Here is an 18,219-nt window from a genome sequence, read left to right as displayed (position 1 = left end):
GTCCATCCTAAATCCTGGCTCTGCAAATTGGACCGAGTTATAGACATACTGATGTAATCATCTCTGGAGGTGGCCAGGCTGCTTTTCAATCTAACGAACGTTCACATTACCCTTTTTGGGTTCTTAGTAGAAAAATCTACTTAAGTGGTATTCCACTCATCAGCCTGTTTGTTTAAACTAGAAATATTCCTCACAATTTAGATGTCGAATGTGAGACTGGCATTTCAGTGATGTTCTTCATTAAACATTTTAGGCAATACTAAGTGTAAGAAACTTACATTTTCTTGATGTATTTTTAGCCTGAGAGGAACTCCACAGCACTCAAAGTCAAGACTGTCTATATGTTGGGTCATGCTACCATAAGAGTTGGGTTAAATTAACATTATCTGTAGACATAAACAAGTTCAGAAAGTTCAATTAGGAAAATACTGCATTGCTACCAGCACTGTTTATATCCAGCTGATACAGAAGCAGATACAGCTTCCAATCCTGAAGTTTTGCTCCTGCTGCCTGAGTGCTCCTGCACAAGCCATGGCATCACCAACAAAGTGCCTCCACTGAGCTCTCACAAATGCCAACCCAGTTTCTTTGCTGTTCCATGTCACCACAGTCACCGCATTGCCAGCCATTTTCTTTGGCTAATAAATTGCAAAGTGAAAACGCTAGTGACATGCTTAAAAACAGCAATTCACGTGTAGAGGTTACATACAGTAGAACAGATCATTATTTCATCCTTTTCCCAGCCCGTAAGCTTTATACAATGACCACTCTGCAAGCGTGCCAGAATCCGAATGCAACAAAACACTTCAGACATAACAGACATGGGAGAGAAGCAGGGAAGCAGCCTTAAAAATAAATTACGGTTGAACAATGCAAGCCCTGTCCAAAGACTCAGCCTGCCAGGCACACTGTACAGCTTGTCCTCTCATTCTGCTCTTGGCAAACAGACCTCCTCTGGAAGCCTGCCACGCGCAGCCCCAGCTCTGTTCCCAGTATGCGGTCCTGCTGTCACAAGGAGATGGGTGTGCATCTCTTGCGCAAGCTCCTCCCTGCCCCAGGCTGGTCCTGTGAACAGCCACTTTTGGGCTTCTCGTTCCTCAAGTATAGCACCACTCAACTGAAAGACTGTAAAGGGTTCTCCTCTGTTCTTTCTATCTGTATTATAATCAATCACTATGAAAATGGCATTTCTGATGGACTACTACAATAGCCTTACACTTTTCTCCTTAAAAAAGAATAAGTGCTGAAACCAGAACATTATGGAGGTCAAGAGGCCTGAGTGTGACACCAAGACCCTCCTCACTCCTACCAGCAGCGACTGGTTACTCACTCTAACCAGTGGCTGCCTCATGGCTCTGCCTTATGAAGTTAAGGCATTTGAAACACAATGAACAACTATTAAAACAATGTTCTCCAATATTACTGCTTCCTCTATTTGTCATTTTGCTTGAAGAACCTTTTAACTTTTTTTTTGAACTGTGATAATTATGCTTAGTTCATTTTCTCCACTACACAGAGGGCTGAAACACTAAGTCATGGCCTGAACCAGTGATGGAGCACCTGGTGGGAAGGCAGGGCCAACCCAGGGGATCTCAAGTGCCTGACTAACCAGAAGGGATGGAGCCAGGATCCATTCCTTCCCAGACCTCATTTAAGGCCTGGCACTGAAGGCAAGGGGATCTCTCTGGAGAACCCTGCCTACCTGAGGCCTTCCAAATGTAAGCAGCTCTTTTCTTTCATTATTGTGTCTTCAGCTGCTCATTCTTATCTGCTGTAGCCAGAGACTTTGCTACCTCACTATTATTGTGGTGCTTTCCATCCCATAACAGCATTTAATCTGGGTTCTTTGTACAAAGACTTCAGGTTGTGCAATAAATGAAACCAAAGTTGTGCAGAAGTTCAGATGTTTGCTATACCAGTTCTGTAGTTTATTTCATACTCCATATGTTCCAAACATCACACGCTTCCATTACAGACTTGGATACAGAAAACAAAAGCATAGTCTCAACAAACATTGACTTTTAGTATCAGAATAAGCCAGCTGTATGAATACAAGTCTGTAAGTAATCATATTGCATACATAATAATGCCAGCTAGGTAATTTTTCCCCTATTAATGGTACATAATTGGTATTTTTATTTTCACCAGATTCCCCTCTATAACAATAAGCAATATCTGCACAACAGTGATTCAGTTTTGGATCTGCTTATCTCCTCTCAACCCCAACTGCTCAGACTGTAGCTCTGAGGAAAAACCCTCTCTCTATTTAAGAAATCCCATACAATGTTAAGAAGCAACAATGGTCCCCCCAAAAAGATCCATTGCACAGAGAAAGCATAAGGCATCTCTCCGTCTCCTCATATGAGCCCCCTATCACAGAGGCTCTCTTACAAGGAAAAAAAGAAGGGCTAGCAATGATTTCACTAAGATTAAACTCTCTTAAAACAAGGTCAGGCACCTCTGTATTAGGGTAACACCCCCACAAATCACAAGTCAGGCTACCCAGTCAATGCTGCAAACAGGCCAACAGACACAGCTGGAAGTACCATATTACAGACAAAATGTTAGAGAAGTAACTGCAGCCCTCACTACAAAGACAAAAGACCCAGTGCTAAAGTGGACAGGGTAAGACTATTCTAGGTGTATGTTCCTATCACGGCACATGTTAATCCGCAGCCATGTTTCCACTTGCAAGGGTCCACAGATGTGAAGTTTACCAGGTTCGAACAGTTTTCTCACTAACAAACTGGCCGTGAGGACCATCAGCATCAGAAGGCAGAAGTGCTAAGTAAACGGGAGTCTCAGCTCCTTCCTCTGGTGATTTAGGGGCCTTTGGACCTGCCATGTCTGTTCTAACCCATCCAGGACAGCAGGCATTAAGAAGGATGTGGTCACCTTTTCTTTTCTCATTTAACATCCGGGCTTGAATCCTGGACAAGACTGTGACACCGATTTTGGATACCCCATAAGCAGTATTTGGCCAGCCTTCTTTCTCATGCACGCTTTTCTTAGTATCTTCCACAAACTTTTTCATGAGCTCCACTAATTCATCTTCAGTGATTGTGTCGCTGCGGAACTTCTTCTGCAGTTCTTGGCTACAGTTTCCCAGAGCTGAGACACTTACCATGCTAGAGACATTCACCACTCTACCTGTTAAAAGGAGAACATTTATACACACTAAATAAACCCAAAATTCAAGTCTGCTTACTCTACAGCTGGGTGTTCACTGCAACAAATGCCTGCAAAGTATTTTATGTGAACTCAACTGATCACGGTTCACTTTATGTTCAGCATCTGTAGTGAGTTTTACTGCAAAAAATAAAGTGTGAATCTGCAAAAGCTCAACACTGAATTTCAGATACGCTTCCAGGAAACAGCCTGTTACAATCTATAGGCATATTCAGAATAGTAGGTGATTTTCTCAATAATGGCAGCCAGATGTTGAATATAGTCTTGAAGTTGCAGCAGAAAATAATCCCAGTTTTCTGACAGCTTTTGAAATATAGCCCACATGCCAGAACAATGCAGAATTCAACAAAAGCAATTCAGTCGCTAATGCATTGGAACTATCAGCTTGTTTCCAGAGTACAGATCCCAGCATGCAAAACTGCAGTAAGCTTTTCCTCTCCTAGCATTTCAGTACACAGGAATGAGTCAGATGAATCAATAATTCACTCATCTATACCAAAGTAGTTCATTTCCCTCTTTTTTATCCCCTTGCTAGGTCACAACAATTAAGACAACAAATATAGTTCCTTGCTGGGAGATGTGCTTCAAGACATTAAATAGCAAAATCCTGTCATAAGGACCAAGATTGACATAAAACTATTCCTCTACTTGTTGTGTTATACTTACCATAAGGCTTCATAAGAGGCAACAATTCTGTGCAAATATTCCTGGTCCCAAAAAAGTTTGTTTTCAGCGTAACCTCTGCTTGGACTGCAAACGGAGTACTGTCACTAACTTTTATTTTTTAAGTGGTGGTAGCAAAGGAGGGGAAGAAAAAAAAGAGAAAGAATAAATCAGAATTATACTTCTGTTGAAAAAAGGAAGTTACTGTATAAATACGAACAGAAAACCCTCGAAGTTTATCTTATGGCTGCCCAACCAATCCACTGACTTACATGGTCCCATCCAGTGCTCAAGAGAATGGGCTGCCTCTGTCACCACACTTAAAAGGAGAGGACACCTCTCCTTTTAAACACACGGCACCTTGTCACTAACCTGATGTATGTGGGGAGAGACAATCAAAAGGGAAAGAGATGTTGAATGTAGGGTACTGACACTGAAGATGTAGAAATTAGCCTACTACCCTAGCATTCAGATTCAAAAGTAGGCTGTGGAAGCTGTTATCTGCCCTAACTTATTTGTCATAGTATCTTTTGGGTTCTCACCCAGGTTCTCTTCACTTGGTCAGACCAGCCACACACACTGTAGAAGATTCTAAAAGAATACAATGATAATATTTGGTGCAGTTCCCCTACCAAAAAACAACAACAATGGAAAAGAAAAAACACAAACCACATTAAAAAAAAAAACAACTAAGTAACCTACTGATAAAAACAAGTGTCATAAATCATTCTCCTGAGCTGACAGGAGTAAAAGAATAGGAAACAGCAGTTAAGAAAGAGCTGGAAACTGACATAGGTAGTCTTAAGTGCAGTGCTGTGGTCTGCTTAATGCTGCAATTTCAGACAGAACTGACAGCCTGTCACCAACAAAAGTAGGGTAGGACATGCCATCAGCTGACAACCTGGCCTAGCAGTAAGCTATATGCTATGCAACCGCTACTTTGCAGGGAAATAAGTCAAAGTGTCAGTACTCCTCCTGATCTGCTACAGGCTCAATCTCAGTAGTGATAAAGGCCATGTATGCAGATGAAGCAGGTCTTCACCTGTCTCCATAGTCCAGTCCTATGTAAATTCCAAGGAGAAGCAGCAGCAGATCACTGCTGTCACAGAAGCTTGTCCATACATATTCATTTCATGAAGGGGCATTTTTTCAGGGAACTAAGGACTTCAGACTATGTGTAGCACAGTACAAAACCAGCAATTAAGTGATTAATCTTTAACAGCAATAACAAACAGAACTACAATAAAGACAGCATAACTTCTGGGGTGTCAGCAAAAACCTAATAAGCCAAACTTCAGTATAAACGCTAAAATATGAGATAAGCATAGCAGTGATTACACAGGTGTTAATCCCTCTACCCTCTGTACTACTTAACACAACAGCTCCTCTATCACAGTTCTCAGCCGTATGACCTACTGCTGACTCACTACAGTAAGCTGTAAGCATGAAGTCAAGGCAGAGCAACTGGAAACAACTACACTGAAAAAAAAAAGTCTATGATGTTACAAGGAAAGCAACAGAAACTTCACTGCTTATGCAGTCTGTACGTACTTGTAGACATGGCACTTAAGGCTATGGTTTAGTGGTGGCCTTGGTAATAGTTGATGGTTGGACTTGACGACCTTAAGGGTTTTCTACAACCTAAATGCAGCTATGATTTATCTGTTAAGTGAGTACACAACAATAAGTTTAAGGTACCTCACATGAGCTACAGCAGATCTTACCACAGTGCTGTCAACCTGGTGAAGGCCAAGTTGCTGTGAAATCAGCAACAACATACACTGCACTTAAGTTATAGCCCAGTCCAGTTCAAACCCACAAACACCAGCAGGCTGAGCTAAGAATCTCATTATGAGTTAAAGACATGCTGTTCTGAGTACCTGCAAGGTTTTTGCATGATATACTTGGATTGAGATAAAAGTTTTCTAACCCCTGCTGTAAGATTTTAGCACCTATTTATCCGCAGTTCAGGATGCACTCAATTATAGTAACAGCTGCTCTCTATTGGGCTGATGATTAATATAAACAAGGAGACATTTAGATTAGATATCAGGGAACGTTTTCACTGAGAGAGTAGTGAAGCACCAGCTGCCAGAAGAAGCTCTGGATGCTCCATCCTTGTGGGTGTTCAATGCCAGGTTGAATGGGTCCCTAGTCAGCCTGAGCTGCTGAGCAGCAGTCTCACCCACAGCAAGGGGTTGAGGCTGGGTGAGCTTTGAGGTTCACTTCAACCCAAGCCACTGTATTATCATACAGAGTACCAAACAAAATATGGCAGCTGACTGGACTTCAGAACACTGCTACATTCCCATTATACAAGCAGCAAGTGAGGTTTGATCCATACTATCTAACAGGCTGCCTTAACCCACACTGCAAGCAGGTGAATGAACACTTATGCCGTGCTTGAACAGGGTAACATGTCCTAGCTAGAAATCAGGCAAAGAGATTTTAAAAAAGTCCAGAAGACACAGAAAGAGCAAGTTTGTACTGGCAGAGAAATGAACTAGTAGTCATGCTCGTGATCTGTTGCATCTGGAGCTAACTTGATTTTCAATGATTTTTCATAAGCATCTACATGTAGAATGCACTGTTCTACCTTACAACTGCTGTGCCTTCCTCACTTTTACTGCTTTCGCACCCCCCCCAGGAGATAGAAGGATTAACTCCAGCTCAGCACAGTTAGATTTAGTTAATCATTCTATTGGTGACCAACTGACCTGAGAAAGTTAAATAAAGATAACAAAAACACTCAGGCCAAAGGTTTCCCATTTGCCACCCTGAATCTTTAAGCAGGTAACACACAGAGCAAAGTATGAAGCTTGCAGAACAGAGAAAACAATATCCCAGAAGAGCATGGCTGACATTCATGCAGATAATGGGCTCTCATGGGTCTGATGGAACTCAAAAGGATTGAGACAACAAACCCAACTGTACACCTGGAGAATTTTCATGTTTTGTATGTGATGCAAATAAAATACTCCTGGGAAGCATCCATACACACACAGTTAATGGGTGCCAGAGGAAGAGTCATTTCATATTACCTTCTTGTGCAGGCAGCCTACTCAGCCAAGAAACAGCCTAGGAGTTCCATATAAAATAGCTCTATGAAATCCTTGCTGCATACACTATACTTTGCCATGTAACTTTATACCACGCATGACTAATATGACTATCGCAAACAGCCCAATTCCTACCTTTGAAAGCAATCCCTGCATTGTTAACCAACACATTCAGACCTCCATACTTCTCCTTTAGGAAGTCTCGCAAGGCTCTAATACTTTGCAGATCATCAATGTCCAGCTGGTGGAAGTGTGGATGCAGCCCTTCCTTCTGGAGCTTTGCCACTGCTTCCTGGCCACGGGCAGGGTCTCGGGCAGTAAGGTACACATCCCCCTTGAACTGCTTGCACAGATCCCGCACAATTGCAAATCCAATCCCTTTGTTGGAACCGGTCACCACAGCCACAGGCACACTGGACATAGTCTTCTCTGGATAAATGCCAAAGCAACAGACACTGCAAATGGTGAAGAGGAAAGTTTCAGGGAATCATAGAGAGAGTTGGGTTGGAAAGGGCTTTAAAGACCATCTAGTTTCACACCCTGCCACGGGCAGCCAGGCAAAGTTTCACACTCAGAAGGTTGAAAACCTATATCTAAACTAGTTTTCTTTTCTCCTTAAAAGTTCTATTCAGAATTCCACTTGAGTTATGCAAGTCCATGTTGTAAGTGCACATTAATTTACTGAAGTAGCATGAGGCTTTGGCAAAGGAACACATTAGGTGGCAATGTTCTACAGAACACACAACCAGCCTTGTTCATCATATAACTGCACTGTAGTGTTATGTTAGCTGCTGACAGGAGTGAGCTTGGCACATCCACCTCACAGGAAGACCCATCTCTTTCTTGTGAGGACAGGCAGCTGGTTCAGTGCAAGCACTGTGGTAATTCAAGATGATAAACAAGGACACAGTAAAGAGTGAGGAACTAGGTCTGCTCACTTTAGACTTAATTGCCATTTCCCTTCCCAACAGGCTCACAACCAACCCTGAAACGGCATCTCTCGAGGAAGAAACCTAAGCCAGCCCAAGACCCACAGGTAGCACTCAACTCGCTGGAAAGCCACCCCACAAACCACCCCAGGGCAGCTACCCACCCCACGGGCCATAGGGACAGACCACACCGCTGCAAAACCCAGAGAGCCCCACTGGGGCGTGCCCGAGGGGCTGCAGCCCTCCCCGACCCACCTCCAGCACCACGCACCTTCCCCCACTCCTCAGCTCAGCGCTGGAAAGGACCGACTAACAGCGACTGCACGCAGCGTGAGGGAAGGCGGGCACATCTAAAATGGCGGCGGTCGGCCCCGCCCCCCGCGGCGGCTGGGGCGGGTCGGGTCGGACTCGGCAGCGGTAGCTGGAGTGTATTCCTCCTCTTTGCTAGGTGGGTCTTAGGAGGTGGTGGGGGTGTCGTGTGGCTGTTTGTGCTGTTTCTCTCTGGGGGCAATCGGGAGCTGGAGGGAGATAAGATTCCCCAGTCGTAGCCAGACAGGCCGAGGCAGTACGGCTGTCGAGCATGCGGTGTTACTGTGCCTTGTGGTATGGGGCTGCGTGGGGGTGTTCTCTATGTCATGAGATGCCCTGATTCTTCTGCTCTTGTTACTTTCAGAGAAACGACAGAGGCAATTTATGGAGTCTTCTCTAACTGTAATACATTTGCTGTGTGAGAACAGTTTTAGTTATGTGTTCGTAAGAACCCACATCCCATTTCCTGTAGACTGTTAGGTGTGTATCTTGGCCAAGACGATGCTGCAGATATAGGCTTATCCTCTCCCCTCGCCCCTGTCACCCATATTCATTTATGGCTTTGCTTGTAGTCTTGTAGGGATCGTTCAGTCTGAAGAAAAGCAGGCTCAGAGGAGACCTCATTGCTCTTTACAGCCATTTGAAAGGAAGTTTTGGCAAGGCAGGATTCAGCCTCTTCTCCCAGGTAACAGTGACAGGAAGAGAGGTATTGGCCTCGAGTTGTGCTGGGGAGGTTCAGGATAATGTTAGGAAACATTTCTTCTCAGCAAGAGCAGTGCTGCAGTGGCACAGGCTGCCCAGGGAGGTGGTGCAGTCACCTTCCATGGAGGTGTTCAAGAGCTGTGTGGATGTGGCACTGAGGGACAGGGGCAGTGGGCATGGTGGGGGTAGGCTGATGGATGGACTGGGTGATCTTAGTGGTCGTTTCCAACCTTAATGGTTCTTTGATTAAATGAAAAGACGCATGCAATGCTTGAAATTTTTAATATACATATATATTTTAATTCATACAGTCTAAATAAGGAAAAAGTGGTTTCTTAGTATGAAGAAAAGCAGAGGCCGGACAAGTCGAAAGAGAAGAAGAAAACACTTGCAGAGATTTATGTATGGAGGTACTGTCCTTGGAAGTAATGCTAAATAAGAACATAATCAGTTGTCTGAGTATCACCGTATAGTCTCACAAACATCTTTGTGCTTTGAAAATAACCTTTGCAAATGTTAGTTTCTGTGTGTGTTAATTTACAGTTCCAGTCAGAGGAGGGTGAATATTGTGAGCTTTGTTTTGTGAGTAGTGGAAAGTATTGCTGCCTTCTCACATTCTTTGCCCCTTGAGTAAGTTGAATAAATCCTATAGTTCTGAGAGCTCCCAGTACCCTGAGGCCCACAGCTTTGTAAACTGGTTCAAGGAGAGCCTTGCTTGCTATTCTATTACACTGTGCTAAGAAGTCCATAATTCAGTTTTTCTGAATGTACAGTCAATGTTTTTTGTTTCTTTTGTTTTAAAATATGATATTATAGCATTCATCCCTTCTTTTTCATTTTTAGTCAACTGCAGTCACAAACTGGAATACATTCAACTTAAGAAGTGGCTCAAAGACAGAGGATTTGGAGACAGTAGTTTAAGGCCAGCACAGTTCTGGGGTAATGTTTTAATGATTGACTGATGGTACTTACATCTGATTCTTATAGGAATGTAAGGTTCCTACTTCTGTTTTGAGTCTCACACATGCCTAGCATCAGGAAAAAGAACCCCTTACCCTTAGTCCTCTAAAGACTTTCTGCAAATGCATGTGAAAGTCTTTTAACATGAACTGTTCACTGTGTATAAAGATACTCCTTAAGTGCCAAGTGTAAGTTTTGAAGGGGATTATTGTCTTTTAAGTGGTTACAGTGTTAGGACCCAACCTTGGTATCATTTCTTTATCTCTTATTTTCCCATGCCTGTTCAGCAGCCCTGGTGTAACAGACAAGTAAATGATTTTAGAGGTTGGATTCACTTACTACTGTTTGCAGTAAATGTATTTATTTGTATTTTTTCTCTTTGATTAGGTAGTGTTTCAAAGCTTTTTGTAATATTAAGGGGAGAGCAGAGAGAGTAGTACGAATCAGAGAAAAATACTGGGAATACAAATTGTAAAGTTGAGTTAACTCTTGAAAGCAATAACAAGAACCAGTGATCTAAAAGATATGTTTGAAGAAAAAAATGGGAAACAGAAAGTGAGAATTGCTAGAACTGGAGAACAACTGTTGCAGGGGTGCAAGGGAAGGGCTTTCACCAGGTCCTGAAAAATAGTAGGAAAGAGACCACCAGAGAAAAAAACAAATGATATGTACATCTGGAACACTCTATTATTGCTTTTTTGTTATTTGAATGGGATATTTATGTTCTTTAAGATTTTTTTCCTTGGAGGCTTGTTAGTTTATTGCAGTTTACCACTATCTCCTGTATTTTACTCTAACCATCCTCCATGTTCTTACTTTAGGTACAGGAAGAGGACTGATGACAACAAAAGCTCTTCAGGTTAGTAATACTGATTCTAATGCAAGAGCTTCTCTAGAATCATTGATATCTTTTATAGCAAAGAAACTCAAAATTCCACCAATATCCACCTCTGATATCATGGGCCAACATGATAAAACTGGAGGGATTACTTTTGGAGCAACCCTCATATATCTTAGTACAAAGCAAGTGGTGAAGCTGAGTAGCCAGGCACCAAACTCTCTGTGAACAATTGACTTTCTTCAGGTGAAAGTTTGTACTGATTGCAGTCATCCTCCTTCCCTTGACTTTGACCGTCATAAAGCGATGCTAGTTTCCATTAAATTCAGTATCCCATCTGATTGGTTCCTGGAATTAATGTTTTCTGGGGAATGTCTCTCTCATTCTTTATAAATCACATAGCCATTTATACTTGACCTTTACTATTCTGTATATGTATGTTTGATTATTCATAGATTTTTGTTTTGTTTTGTTTCTGTTTTCCTCAAAGGCAGGAGAACTGGTTATTTCATTGCCTGAAAAATGCTTAGTCACCACCAGCACTGTCCTTAACAGCTGTTTAGGGGAATATATTATGAAGTAAGTGAAAAGTGACATTCTGTGGCAAGAAAGGAAAACAAGACTTTTTCAGCTGTCCTTTCCTCTGGATTGTGAATTAGTAGATGAATCATCCTAAGTGGTGGTAGGACGTAACTGCTTGCCCTAACTTGTGAGCATTTATTGTGAACTTCCATGCATTCAGAATGTTCAGGAAGTGAGATTTGAGTACAGATTTGGAGGGATGGTACAGGTTTGAATGCTTCCTGTTTCTAGATCCAACTCAGACCTAAATGTCAGTTATGAGTGGCTTCTTGGGAATGACAAAATACCCTTCAGTAAGAGAAGGAGAATAAAATGAGGCTGAAAAGCAGTCACATGAACGCAGTCTTTTAGAAAATGCAGAACCCAGCCTGTGCTGGATGCTGAGTACTTGTTATGTGGCCTAAAAAAAGCTGGCAGAAAGAAAACCCAAGAGGTGAACCTGAAATTTGTACCACAAACCAGTTTTTATTGCTTTTCAGTAAAATTGAGTCAAAAGCCCCTTTGAAATCATCAAAAGGACTTGGAGATTAACTACAAAGAAGTTTAAAATATAAGCTATTTACAACCTTTTAAAAAACTAAAAAAGAGATAAAATACTATTGCATCCACTTCCTGTTTCACTTCTGTATATCTGCTTTATTTAATTTTTCTTTTTAATAGATGGAAGCCTCCTGTATCTCCTTTGATAGCGCTGTGCACGTTTTTAATAGCAGAGAAGCACGCTGGTGAGAAGTCTCAGTGGAAACCGTATCTTGATGTTTTACCCAAGATGTATACTTGCCCAGTTTGTTTGGAGCAAGATGTGGTACAACTTCTTCCCGAACCTTTACGGAAGCAGGCCCAGGAGCAGAGAACAACAGTCCATGAGTTGTACATGTCTTCCAAGGCTTTTTTCTCTTCTCTGCAATCTTTATTTGCTGAGAACACGGCAACTATTTTTAACTACAGTGCCCTGGAGTGGGCTTGGTGCACTATTAATACCAGAACAATATACATGAAACATTCCCAGAGGGAATGCTTTTCTCTTGAGCCAGATGTTTATGCATTGGCACCATATTTAGATTTGCTAAACCACAGTCCAAATGTTCAGGTAAGAGACTGAAAATAGATCACGTAATTTCTTGATATACGAGTGTGCTATCTCAATACAGTATACATTTATGTGATAGATTAGGAGTGTCTGGAGGTCAGTAAGAGATCTTATAGTGAAGAAATTGTCTATCTGGAGGACACCTGCAAGCTGAGGATGCATGATTCATATATACCCTGGAGGCTGTTGTTCAGTAAAGCAGAGGTACAGAGAAAGCCTACAGTGATTGGATGCAATCTGCTTCCAGGTTAACTTTTGGGAAGAACCCATCCACAGATATAACCCTACCCTTCTCTTTCCATGGGTTCAACTCCTCAGACAAATCTTGTGTCACACAGTCCTTGTGTTACTTCACCTCTGGCTTGAAGCATCTGGGTAGTCTTAGGAAAGTGTATAGAGCAGCTCCACCTGATAACAGGGATGGAACTCTGTGTGCCAGCATATTTCTGGGACAGCACAGTCTGGATTTATTTGCAGGTTTGGGGGTTCTGTAATAAGTAAGTCCACAGAGTGGATGGCATATTCTTCACACTAAGGTTTTGATTTTCATTCTTCACACTCATATTTTTTAGAGTAATCCTAGTGTGCAGTTATGCAAATATATTACCTTTTCAGACGTCTAAAATACTTGTTTGCACCCTGATGTTGCAGTATTAGAGAAGTACTTAATTCTGTTGGATTTTAATATTAGAGATCTGATTCCTGTTTGCCCTGTCTTCCTGCTGCAAGTAAAACATTTTATTTTTATTAATCATAGGTAAAGGCTGCATTTAATGAACAGTCAAGAAGCTATGAAATTCAGACAAATTCACAATGCAAGAAGTATGAAGAAGTATTTATCTGCTATGGGCCTCATGACAATCAGCGACTGCTACTAGAATATGGATTTGTTGCCACTGATAACCCTCATAGCAGCGTTTGTGTCTCATCAGGTTGGATTTATTGATTGACTTAACAATGAAAGGTACAACAGTAGAGAGCAGAGCTTCTTCAATAGGAGGTGTGGTTAGACACACGGACAGCTAAAGGATAGTGAAGAACTTCACATGCTTGCATGTACATTTATGCACAATGCATATTAAGGCATTTTGTTCTTTTTATCAAAATATTTATGTGTATTTCTAAGAACTGGAATAGAGCTCACTTTGATCTGCATAGGATTTAAGGTTTTAAATTGGAGGTATTATGTTAGTCTTAATTTTCATTATAAGGATACAGTTCTGCAAGTTGCTGATTGCTTTTGAGAAATAGTGAGCACCTCCCAAATATATTTTGATTATGTTAAAGTTCCCCCAGATTTAGCACTTTTCTCATTTAGCTAATGGACAAATACAGATGAAATGTCATTTCAGAATTGAGAGTTGTGGTTTCATCTGCATATGGTTTGCATAAGTGTTTAAATTTGTTTTTATGCAGATACTCTCCTAAAATTTTTCCCACCACTGGACAAGCAGAAAAATGCAAAACTTTCCATACTGAAGGATCATGATTTATTAGAGTAGGTATCTGAAGTTATTTGTTTCTAAGTGAGCTTTCTTTTTTACTCTTCATTTTTTTCTGGGAGTCAACTTTTGCTTCTGATATCAAAATCCACCATAAAGTCATTTTTATGTATCAAACTGGTTTGCTTGCTTCTTGTGAGAGAACACGTGAGTGGTAAATAACAATATCAAAGTGTGAGATAGGCTTCATTGTCCAGCCTGTCTTCCTTCTAACTGTGGACAGTAGCAAAGTAAGGTCAGTCAATGAATCTTCTAGTTCTGAAGAGTAGGTGTTCTCTTGTTGATAACTGCCAGGAAGAAAGCTGTCAGGTTGCAGAAGACACCCTGTACTTTCTGTATCTCAGCACTTCTGACTTTTTAGAAACTTGACCTTTGGATGGGATGGACCATCTTGGAGACTTCTTACAGCCCTCAAGGTGTTAAGTCTTGGAGGAGATGAATTGTAAGTTTCAGTACTTTTAGAATATTCAAATAATGTGCATGTTTCATTTTTCTTTATTTGTTCTATGCTGCCTGTGAGATGCTGGGAGCAATTGTTCTGGATCTCCTTTATCAATCTTGCTGACTCAGTATGGGAAGGGAAAAGAAGAAAGTCAGAGAAAAGGATGTATTGTAAAGTCATTGCTTATTTGTTGCTTTGATCTTTGACTTTCTTGTATTAAGTGCTATACACAGCCCATTGTTTTCCCTTTCTGTTTCAGGAACCAAATGTTTCTTTAAGATTCTGACAGCGGACAATCTTTCTGTTGATTTGATAGAACTTCTTTTAAATGCTATCAACCTTGCTTGATTTCTCTGACATGTGTTCCACAGACTGCTTCTGAAATTTTTGGGCCAAAAATGTTGTTGAAATTCATCTCCAGTGGCTATCAGTGCAGTTTTGTTCATTTGTTCCAATTGACAAATTTGCCTTAAGTAGGATTAATAGGAAAAAAAAACCCACAATGTTTACTTCTTGGTTTTGATTTTGATAACTGTTTGTCCTTCAGAGATTGATTGATGAGTGAAATAAGTTGGTTATAAGAATTAAAAATAAATCCCAGCTACACCAATTTTAGGCCCATAAAATATCTCAATATGTGAAGTGTAGCAGAAGCTGTGCTATTAAGCTCTAAGAGGACAGTTTGCACTCCTAACTGGTGCTGTTGAAGTTGGTGGCTGCATGCCAGAGCAGTAAAGCATTGGCCCAAGTGCAGACTGTGACTTTATCCAAAAGGGTAAGCTTGGAGGACTGGAATTGCTGCTCCGGACCCTTCCATCTTCTTTTTCTCTTGTTTGTATCTTCTGTGCCTTTTTCAGATATGTTAACCTGCATTTCTTTATGCCAATGATGTTATTCTTAATACAACCACATGTTTATTATTCAGTTATGGAATACAGCAAGTGATAATGTGTTGTTCAAACATTTTGCTTCTAGTACTTGCTGGAGGAGAGCACTACTTGGCGATGTAATTTCAACCAGAAATGAACAGCAGGCTTTGAATATAACAACAAAGATATGTCATTTTTTAACAGAGGAGACACAGCATGTCCTTCTGCAGGTAATTTGGCTAGAAGATCCAGGTAGCTGAGATATTTTCTATCCCTAGCATAAATGTACAGCAGTGTACTTTTCAGGGTTGAGAATGGAGTAATGGGGGTAATTGACTTCACTGGGGTGGTATAGGGTTTGTTACCAGGGTTACTGACACCCCTAAATTAATTACTCAGCAGAACTCGTGGCTACAGCAGAGAAACAAACCATGTTACAGAGCTTACATGTGTTGTGGTTTAACCCAGGAAGGAGCTAAATACCAGACAGCCTTTCCCCGACGCCCCCCACCTCCCAGTGGATTAGGGGAGAGAACTGTAAAAAAAAAAACAAATAAAACTCACAGGTTAAGATAAAAACAATTTACTAAGACAGAAAAGGAAGAGAGAAATAACAGTAACGATAGTAATTACATATAAATATATCTATACATTTGCAAAACAAGTGATGTGCAAAGCAATTGCTCGCCATCTGCTGCTCACTGCCCATCCAGTCCTCAAGCAATGGCAGCCCCCTGGCCAACTGCCCTCAGTTCTTTATTTTTTATCGTATTATATCATATGGTGTGGAATATCCCTTTGGCCAGTTTAGGTCTGCTGTCTTGGTGCTGTCGCCTCCCAGCTAATTGTACTCCCCCCAACCCATTTGCTGACAGGACAGGCAGGACAGTATGAGAAGCTGAAAATCTGAAACATCCTTGGCTCCGTAGAGCGCTGCTCAGCAACACTAAAACATCAGGACATTACAAAACACTGTAAACAAGTGAATCATGTTTAACATTTCTGTACCTGCAGTATTAATATATTTGTTGAAATTACCTCTTAAAAGAAAACGTAGACCTATGCAGACCTTCCTTGTTGCATTTCCCTTTCTCTCCTTTTTGGTGTGCTTCCTATCCACGTGATGATTGTTTCATTTTTTTCCCCCAAAAACAACTTTTACATAAAGATACACTCTGTATTTTGACATAGTTACATGGGATCTCAACGGTAGGTGAGCTTTCCACAAAGTTTCTGTTCGTGTCCTATATTAAATAATTGGAATTTAGAATAATTTCATTCCATTTGTATAAACTCCAGATTTCCCAGATGAAGAGGGACAAAGAGAACCTCAAACAACAGCTGACTTTGGTAGAAACGCTACGCTTGGAAGATCTGAAAATACTGCAAAAATCAGCAGAGATTCTTTGCAACTTGAACATGACGACAATTTGATCCACCTGGAGATGTGTGATAACTGCGGCTGACTGGATCTCATTTGCTATGGACATGCCTTGATCAACTGTTTTAATGGACCTGGGCAGCAAAGAATAACATAAAAGTCATCATAAAATGCCCAGCTTAGTTTACAGGATCACGTGGGCACGAGAGGCTTATTTTGTTCTTTGTTGATTCTTCATTAAATAAAAGGTTAGCCCAAGGGGTAGGGAGGAGCATAGGCAGCTTTCATCACATCTCATTCAAATCATGATTGCTTTGAGCAAAACATCTTATGGGGTAATTTGAGCAGCTCTAGGACTGGGGACTCCAGTAGTCAGACTCTCTGATCCATGCCTGTGGGGCAGAGGCATGGATCAGAGGGTCAGGCAGACGCTCCTCAGCATGTATTTTGAGTTCTGGCACTTGACAGAGAGGGAATACCTAGAACTAATCCTTTATCCTTTCCCTGATATATGTGCATGTGCCCAAGAATAAGTAGTTCACATAGTATCAATTCATTATGGGAGCAATAAATGTGGGCTAGAACTGAGATTGCCATCAGCCCTTTTGTGACTGATGCCAGATTGTTCCGTGCACAGTTTCAGTTTATGTTTATTGAACTTAGGGAAAGGGGAATTCTTTCCTTTACTCTCAGTGCTTCCTCCAGACTCACTTGGTTTTGTTCTGACTCCTCCTGCTGGAAATGAGAACAGAAAGGATGTATCAGTTTGAACACTGTTTCTTATTTGGAAGCCCACCCAGGCATTTCATACTATTTTCTGTCATTTCTGGTGATGACACTGACAGATGTTTTAATCTTGCCTTCAAGGGGATTTTCTCATAAGCTGCCTTTCTATTAGTTGAGCCTAAACAAGGAGCTCAGGGTCTCAAGGAAGCTTCTTTTAAGGGTGTTTCCAAACAGGATCTGTGTCTAAGCGTTGTAAACTCTGTAATGGTTGTTGTATTGTAAATATTTCCCCTTGTGTGGGGATTCTCATTTTGTAGTTTTTCATTAATACTTTTAGGCTTTTTAAAGAACTGTGCTTTTAGAGAATATTTATTTTTGTAATTATATGGGTTTTTTTACAAGACTGTTATCTATTTTTTAAACCAATGAAATAATATATGGCAATAAAGGCATTCTGGCTAATATCATTTAAAGAAAAAAATGCAGTAAGTGAAAACTGTTAAGAAATAAGCTCGCATAAATGCACTTTCTGAGTTTCTTTGTGAACATTCATTGTGAACAAATGTTACTGTATATCTATTTGTCATCTCCCGGAACTCTTGCATCTCACTTATGTCCCAGTCCTATTGATGACGTCTGTTTCTTTCTTTTTCCTCCCCCCTGTTAAATTTACCAAGCTGCAGAGCTCTGAGAAAGGCCTTGTCTTAACTAGAAAAGTATATTGGCTTAGATTTAAAGAAATGGGGGAACTGGGAAGTAACCGTTTGTTAATCAGATTCCATGTCACTGAAAACAGAAGCTGCTGTTGGTTTTAAGGTGCCGTCCTCTTAACTTATACCCGGGATTAGGAAGCTGTGAAAATGAGCTATTTTTGCAGTTGCTTACCTGTGTGTGCTGAGACTCTTGTACTCCCACGCTTTCTGGATCGTTCATGTGGAGATGCTGCCAGTCTGTGGTTTCTTTGTATTTCACAGCAGA

The 18,219-nt window shown here is 41.1% G+C and overlaps 2 protein-coding genes across 6 annotated transcripts; one reads left to right on the top strand and one right to left on the bottom strand.

Annotated features, from left to right (window-relative positions):
* Positions 1-1,898: 1,898 nt before the first annotated feature.
* On the bottom strand, positions 1,899-8,413 carry CBR1 (carbonyl reductase 1). 2 transcript variants are annotated; one of them, XM_072351575.1, is made up of 4 exons: positions 8,112-8,413; positions 7,047-7,366; positions 3,856-3,963; positions 1,899-3,150 (listed from the first exon to the last, which is right to left on the bottom strand). In XM_072351575.1, the coding sequence occupies exons 2-4, from the start codon at positions 7,330-7,332 to the stop codon at positions 2,714-2,716; spliced, it is 831 nt and encodes a 276-aa protein (XP_072207676.1). In that variant the 5' UTR covers positions 7,333-7,366; positions 8,112-8,413; the 3' UTR covers positions 1,899-2,713. The 2 variants fall into 2 exon arrangements, with proteins under 2 accessions (XP_072207676.1, XP_072207671.1); XM_072351570.1 differs by having other exon boundaries at positions 8,096-8,204.
* On the top strand, positions 8,184-17,742 carry SETD4 (SET domain containing 4). 4 transcript variants are annotated; one of them, XR_011905459.1, is made up of 12 exons: positions 8,184-8,288; positions 8,722-8,834; positions 9,163-9,261; positions 9,695-9,790; positions 10,633-10,670; positions 11,140-11,228; positions 11,892-12,321; positions 13,079-13,253; positions 13,738-13,819; positions 14,118-14,265; positions 15,241-15,364; positions 16,434-17,711. XR_011905459.1 is itself a non-coding variant. In XM_072351532.1 (12 exons), the coding sequence occupies exons 3-12, from the start codon at positions 9,192-9,194 to the stop codon at positions 16,566-16,568; spliced, it is 1,320 nt and encodes a 439-aa protein (XP_072207633.1). In that variant the 5' UTR covers positions 8,184-8,288; positions 8,722-8,834; positions 9,163-9,191; the 3' UTR covers positions 16,569-17,711. The 4 variants fall into 4 exon arrangements, 3 of the variants coding, with proteins under 3 accessions (XP_072207633.1, XP_072207641.1, XP_072207650.1); XM_072351532.1 differs by having other exon boundaries at positions 14,185-14,265; XM_072351549.1 differs by lacking the exon at positions 8,184-8,288 and adding an exon at positions 8,526-8,629 and having other exon boundaries at positions 14,185-14,265.
* The last annotated feature ends 477 nt before the right edge of the window (positions 17,743-18,219 follow it).

Source organism: Excalfactoria chinensis, chromosome 1, assembly GCF_039878825.1.
Source record: "Excalfactoria chinensis isolate bCotChi1 chromosome 1, bCotChi1.hap2, whole genome shotgun sequence".
NCBI classification, from domain to species: Eukaryota; Metazoa; Chordata; class Aves; order Galliformes; family Phasianidae; genus Excalfactoria; species Excalfactoria chinensis.
Note: the sequence above shows the minus strand (reverse complement) of the source record. Positions and strands in the feature narration are given on the sequence as shown.